Here is a 7,184-nt window from a genome sequence, read left to right as displayed (position 1 = left end):
TATTTAACAAAAGCCTATTCTATAGCCAAGTATGTTTCAAGTTTTTTGTTTCAAGACCCATTCACACTCTTAAAAGTCACTGAAGACCCTACACAGTATTTGTTTATGTAGTAGGTCCTATCAATATTTGCTGTAACAGGCATTAAAACTGAGAAAAAATTTAATTTATTATTATTATTATTATTACTATTATTTGAGACAGAGTCTTGCTCTGTTGCCCCGGCTGGAGTAGCTGAGACTACAGGCGCCCACCACCACACCCAGCTAATTTTTGTAATTTTAGTAGAGACGGGGTTTCACCATGTTGTCCAGGATAGTCTCAATCTCTTGACATCATGAGCTGCCCGCCTCGGCCTCCCAAAGTGTTGGAATTACAGGCGTGAACCACCGCACCCGGTAAGATAATTTTTCAAAATAAACCCATTATATGTTAATGTATAGGTTGAGCTGTGTCTCCCTAAAATTGATATGTTTAAGTTCTAACCCATAGTACCTCAGACCTTAATTGGAGACAGGGTCTTTAAAAATTTTAAATGAGGTCATTAGGGTGACCCCTGGTCCAATATGACTGTTGTCCTTATAAAAACAGAAATTTGGAGACAGACTACTTGTCACACACACAGGGAAAATGCCACGTGAAGACAGAGAGATATACAAGCCAAGGAATGCCAGAGATTGCCAGCAAAAGCTAAGGAAAGGGATGGAACATACACTGTCCCTCAGAAGGAACCAACTTTACTTTCTTAATAAACTTGCTTTTACTTTGCACTGCAAACTCGCCCTGAATTCTTTCTTGGGCAGGATCCAAGAACCCTCCCTTGGGTCTGAATCGGGGCTCCTTTCATGTAGGAGGACCAGCGCTCCCAGCCTCAAGCCCCCTTCCAGCCGCTACCGCCAAAGTCTATTATATTAACAAACCCCTAAGTCTTCCTGAGACTTTCAAGCGTGTGCGTTTTAGGCACTGGGGAGCAGAGGGTAAAGCGGAACAGCCCCGGGCTTCCTCCAGCGCAACTTCCCGGAAAGAGCAGGCCCGGCCCACGCAGACTGGCAAGGCCCCAGCATCAGGAGGGGCGGACGATCCCCACCTTCTCGGAGCCCAGCCCCGCTCCCTGCCCCACGACTGAGGATTCTGGTTTCCCGCACCGTAGCGGGCAGCGCAGCGGGGAGCAACCACATCTCCCATCAGCCCCAGCTAAGCGCTCCCATTGGCCAGAGGCCATCGGGTGGAGGCTCCCATTGGCTAGCGGCCAGAATGCTTCCATTGGTCAAAGGCCCAGCCGGCGGAGACTCCCATTGGCCGAGAGCTGCGGCCCGCTGCACGGCCTACTGGGAGTTGTAGTCGCCGCGTCGCCGGTGCGGCCGCCATTGTCCAGCGTTCGGCGAGTCGGGTGGTCCCTTTGGCTGTAGTGGCCCTCTGGTCTGGGGATCACCTCAGGCGCCATTCTACACTGGTCGATCCAGGATGGACCCTGAGGACGAAGCGGCAGCGGCGGTGATGTCTGTGGGGCCGCCGGCGGCCCGGCTTCAGGTAACAATAACAACAGTAACGACGGCCGTGGGCTCCGGGCAAGCGTCTCCCGTGGAGACTGACTCTTTCACTTCGCGGCACGATGAGGGCGGCACCGCCGTTATGCCTTTGACACGTGGGGAAACTGAGGCACGGGTCGGGGCGTGGTGACGGCCTGGCTAGTCCGAGAGGGGGCCGGGGTTCCAACCGAGTGCGCATGCTCCGCGGCGGCCCCGTCCTCCCCGGGGCTGGGGTCGGCCATTCCCGAGGGAATCCGGCAGGTCCCGCTCTCGCGTGCGGCGCCGCCCCGTCGAAACCCTTACGCGTTCCCGGAAGGGCTGTCCTCTTTTTGACGGATAACAGTAATTGTAGCATTGGCTGGGTGCCCAGGTGGCAAGCATGCTCAAATAGGGATGCTTCGACGCGTGGAGTCAGCGCACACCCACCGGGACCCCAGCACCGCGAAGCGCTTGCCCTGGGGCTTGGGCACAACCTCCTGGGGACAACGAGGGGTCACCACGCACTGAGTGTGACGAGAGCGACTACCAGGGTCGTCCCCTTGGAGACTGTGGGAGAACCGCAGTCCAGGGCGGTCAGTGTTTGCAGGGCCATCTGGCCATCAAAGCTCCAGCACTTCTAGACAAAGTGACTGCTGCTGCCTCTGTTTTCCATAAAGTACCGCCTCGCGTGGCAGGAAACAACAATAATTCATACTTGCTCAAGCTCTGCAACTTTGAAATTATATACTTTTTTTTTTTTTGTCGTTGGTTTGTTTATGGGGAGTTGCACTATTTCAGATTTGGTACACAAAGGGACACTGTTGATAATCTTAGATTGCAGGCTTTCCGATGTGTATTACTCCAAATTTGCATGAAATGCTTCCACGTTTTAGTTTGTTCTTGCTGTGGATGGGGGACGCAGAATGAGCATAAGGCTTGAGAGAAAGTGTATTAGTTACCTGTTGCCATGTAACTCAAAACTTTGTGACCCGAAACAACAATAAATATCTCACAGGTTCTGACAGGAGTGCTGAAATGACTTAGCTGGTGGTTCTGGTCCAGGCTCGAGAAGTTATAGTGAAGATGTCAGCATAGCTGTTGTTACCTGAGACTTAACTGAGGCTGGAGAATCCACCTCCAGGATGGCTCACTCACATATCTGTTGATAGGAGAACTCAGTTGTTCTCCATGTAGGCCTCTCTTTGGAACTGCTGGGTATCCTTACAACATAGCATTTGGTTTCCCACAGAACAGGTGATCCAGGAGAGGGCAAGGTAGAAACCGTAACATTTTTCGTGACCTGGATTCAGAATTCACACTTTTGTCACTTCCACAGTGTCTTACTAGTTAAACAAGTCAGCCTTGCTCAGTGTTGGAGGGGACTACGCAAGGGCTGGAGATCATTGGCAAAGATGGTTGGGGAGCATCTTGGAGGCTGTCCATCACAGCAGACAAGAACTAGAATGGAGAGCTTCAGGGTCCAATGTTTTATCTGGTTATCTGCATCTGCTGTAACAATTCACTACAAATTTTGTAGCTTAAAACAACATTTGTTCTTTCTGTTATGGAGGTCAGAAGTCAAAAATCGGGGCTGGAATCAAGGTGTGAGCAGAGCTACCCTCCCCACTGAGGTTCTAGGATAGAATCTGTTTCCTTGCCTTTTCCAGCTAAGAGAGCCACAGACCTTCCATTCCTTGCCTTGTGGCCCTTTGCTCATCTTCAAAGCCAGCAGTGTAGCATGCTGCTTCAGTGATCATATTGCCTTATGTCTTCTATAGTCATATCTCCCTCTGTATACCTTTTATAAAGACACTTGTGGGCTGGGCATGGTGGCTCACGCCTGTAATCCCAGCACTTTGGGAGGCCAAGGCAGGCAGATCACCTGAGTTCAGGAGTTTGAGACCAGCCTGATCAACATGGAGAAACCCCTGTCTCTACAAAAAGTACACAATTAGCTTGGCATGGTGTTGCATGCCTGTAATCCCAGCACTTAGGGAGGCCGAGGTGGGCGTATCATTTGAGGCCAGGGGTTTGAGACCAGACTGGCCAACATGGTGAAACTCTGTCTCTATTAAAAAATACAAAAATTAGCTAAATGTGGTGGTGTGCACATGTAGTCCCAGCTACTCAGGAGGGTGAGGCAAGAGAATCAACTGAATCCAGAAGGCAGAGGTTGCAGTGGGCCAAAATCACACCACTGCACTCCAGCCTGGTGGACAGAGTGAGACTCCATCTTGAGAAAAAAAACAAAAAACCATAAATTACCTGGTCAGTGGTATTCTTTTTTTTTTTTTTTTTTTTTTTTTGGAAAAGGGTTTTTCTCATGTTATCCAGGCTGGAGTGCAATGGCGCGATCTCGGCTCACCGCAACCTCCGCCTCCTCGGTTCAGGCAATTCTCCTGCCTCAGCCTCCTGAGTAGCTGGGATTACAGGCACACGCCACCATGCCCAGCTGATTTTTTGTATTTTTAGTAGAGACGGGGTTTCACCATGTTGACCAGGATGGTCTCGATCTCTTGACCTTGTGATCCACCCGCCTCGGCCTCCCAACGTGCTGAGATTACAGGCTTGAGCCACCGCGCCTGGCCTGGTATTCTGTTATAGCAACAGAAAACAGACTAAGACAGGGACTATCTTTACTCTTTTCCATGTGGCTATCCAGATGTCCTGTAGGAAGTGTTTGTAAACCACTTAATCATTATACAGCCCCCAAGGGGTGATGCTTTGTTGACATGGAAACTGGGAGGCAAAAATGCTTCTTGAGGACAAAGTAACTGAGCCAAGACTCTGATCCAGAAATACCTGGCTTTCAAGCGTGGCTGCAGAAGGGCTTTGTTTATGGGACACATTTTAGGTAATGTTGCATCAACTTAAAAAAATTAGAATTTTTTAGGCTGGGCGCGGTGGCTCACGCCTATAATCCCAGCACTTTGGGAGGCCGAGGCGGGTGGATCACGAGGTCAAGAGATCGAGACCATCCTGGTCAACAAGGTGAAACCCCGTCTCTACTAAAAATACAAAAATTAGCTGGGCATGATGGTGCGTGCCTGTAGTCCCAGCTACTCGGGAGGCTGAGGCAGGAGAATTGCTTGAACCCAGGAGGCGGAGGTTGCGGTGAGCCGAGATCGTGCCATTGCACTCCAGTCTGGGCAACAAGAGCGAAACTCCGTCTCAAAAAAAAACAAAAAGAAAAAAAAAATTAGAATTTTTCACATAGAGGCCAGGTGCAGTGGCTCACACCTGTAATCCCAGCACTTTGGGAGGCCGAAGCAGGTGGATCACTTGGGACCAGGGGTTCGAGACCAGTCGGGCCAACGCAGTAAAACCCCATGTCTACTGAAAATACAAATATTAGCCAGGTGTGGTGGCACATGCCTGTAGTCCCAGGTACTAGGGAGGCTAGGGCAGGAGAATCACTTGAACCCAGGAGGTGGAGGCTGTAGTGAGCAGAGTTGGCACCATTGCACTCCAGTCTGGGTGACAGAGTGAGACTCTACCTAAAAAAGAAAAAGAATTTTTTACTTAAAAATCTGACCTAATTTTCAGCTTCTCTTCAGAGATTAGCAGTTCTAAGGGTCCTGTATTTTCCCATTATCAGTCAGTTCTGCTGCTCATTCAGACAGGGTACATTCTCCCTATCACCCCCAGTCCCACCACTCATAGGGTAAGTACCCTTGTGGGCTCTTAAACTGGCCCACTTCTGTCATGTGAGCCTGCCTCACCTGAAGGGGTGAAATTATCCCAACCCCTTGAACTCCTCTTTTCAGGAAGAATGGTGAACCTCACTGTTTTGTTTTGTTTGTTTTGTTTGAGATGGAGTCTCTCTCTGTCATCCTAACTGGAGTGCAGTAGTACAATCTCAGCTCACTGCATCCTCTGCCTCCCAGACTCATGCAATTCTCCTGCCTTAGCTTCCCAAGTAGCTGGGATTACAGGCATTTCACTTTGTATCTAAGGATTAGTGAGTGTATTTAGTTAGTTGCTGCTGTGTTACACACTGTCCTAAAACAGTATCTGTTTCTTTAGCTCACAAACCTTCAAATCAGTGGTTTAGCCCAGTCTCTGCTGGTACACTCCTCTGTCTTAGCAGATGTAGGTCATCGCTGTTTGGCTGTGTTGATCTTGGTGAATCCTCTCACATGTTCTCGCCATACAACACACACTTATGTGTAGTGGCCTAATAGGTGCCCAGTGAGACCGACTCCCATCATTCATAACTTGTAGTCTCTCGTGACACTGGCCTGCTTATTTTCTCTTTTTCCATTCTTCTTCTGTCCGAAAGTACTGATGGAGATAGTCCAGCTGATTGAGAATATGTGTGATGTTTCAGGAACCAGTGACCTTCCGGGATGTGGCTGTGGACTTTACCCAGGAGGAGTGGGGGCAGCTGGACCCTACCCAGAGGATCCTTTACCGTGATGTGATGCTGGAGACCTTTGGGCACCTGCTCTCCATAGGTAAGACCTGCTTTGCAAGCTGTGATAACTGATTTTTCCTGGGTTATAAGTCATGGGGCCTCGGTGTGAGGATGTGACCTTGGGTCCTCACTCCCTATGGGGAATGCATGAAGAGGGACATCTGCCCTTTTCCATGCCAGTGCAGAGCTTCACCGTGTTGTGAGGTACCCACGTCTCCACAGTCAGGAAGGAGTCTGATCTAGAGCCTGAGCTGGTTCTTTCTCTCCAGAGCAGACCCCTACCTCCTGTGTTTTTCCCCATTTCCAGGTCCTGAGCTTCCGAAGCCTGAAGTCATCTCCCACCTGGAGCAAGGGACTGAACCATGGGTGACAGAGAGAGGAATCACCCAGGGCTACTATCCAGGTGAGAACCCACTATGTGGGAGCAACTCATGGAAGCAGCCCAGCAGATTACTGGAGATGCACTTCATGGAAAGGGTGGTGGCTGGTGGTCCTCAAGAACACCCCATTCACTAGGAGTACACAGGACTCAGCTTAGAGTCATGCTGACAGCTCTGAGTATAGTGAGACCAACAAAGGGGAAAGGTGCATGGGGATAAGTCCAGAGGAAGCCAGGCATGAGCCTCCAGAGTTCCCTAACTGTGGAGTCAACTGGGATGTGCCAGGCTCCCCCAGCACACAGTTGTGACACCTTATGAGACATGAACTCCACCAGGGAAACTTGTGAGATATTCAGTGCCAGGAATTTTGACAGAGGCTGGTCATAAAGACACTAATCTAGCACAGACGAAGGTTCCAGACTACCAAGAGAAAGCCAGTGTTTGGAATAAACCACATAGTGTACGCAGTGTGGGTACAGTAAACCACTCGCATCAGTTAGGGTGGGGGGAAACTATCCCCAAATCCAAATTCCCAGTTGCAGCCAAGGGCCAGCCTTGTGAACAGGCCTCTCCTAAGAATGGTGGTCTCAAGCCTGCCCTGTTAAATCTTTTCTGTGCAGTGCTCCATAGCCTTCTCACCTGTGCTTCCCATCTTCTAAGCTCAGAGGTCATTCACCTCTTCTCTAGTGGTCAGAATCCCACTCCTTCCTCCCTCTCTGCCTCATCTTCCTTTCTAGGCTCCAGGTCATTCCCTCTCTCACCATCCTTCTCAGCATGCCGTTTCTGTGGGATCATTTCTGATAAGTGAACTTGCCCTTCATCTTCTCCATTTCATTCTTGCATGTCCAGATCCTTTGTGGTTTTTTTTTTTTTTTTTTTTT

At 49.7% G+C, this 7,184-nt stretch overlaps 1 protein-coding gene across 1 annotated transcript in view; it reads left to right on the top strand.

Annotated features, from left to right (window-relative positions):
* The first annotated feature begins 1,123 nt into the window (after positions 1-1,123).
* ZNF8 (zinc finger protein 8) overlaps positions 1,124-7,184 on the top strand; it is a 15,857-nt gene continuing 9,796 nt past the window's right edge. The window contains exons 1-3 of the mRNA XM_032263361.1: positions 1,124-1,528; positions 5,837-5,963; positions 6,231-6,326. Coding sequence (XP_032119252.1) covers positions 1,463-1,528; positions 5,837-5,963; positions 6,231-6,326 — 289 coding nt within the window. The 5' untranslated portion in view covers positions 1,124-1,462. The remainder of the gene's footprint in view (positions 1,529-5,836; positions 5,964-6,230; positions 6,327-7,184) is intronic.

The sequence above is a fragment of the Sapajus apella genome, unplaced genomic scaffold (assembly GCF_009761245.1).
Source record: "Sapajus apella isolate SASKATOON/1434 unplaced genomic scaffold, GSC_monkey_1.0 scaffold135, whole genome shotgun sequence".
In the NCBI taxonomy this organism is placed as follows: domain Eukaryota; kingdom Metazoa; phylum Chordata; class Mammalia; order Primates; family Cebidae; genus Sapajus; species Sapajus apella.
This window is presented reverse-complemented; position numbering and strand designations above follow the sequence as displayed.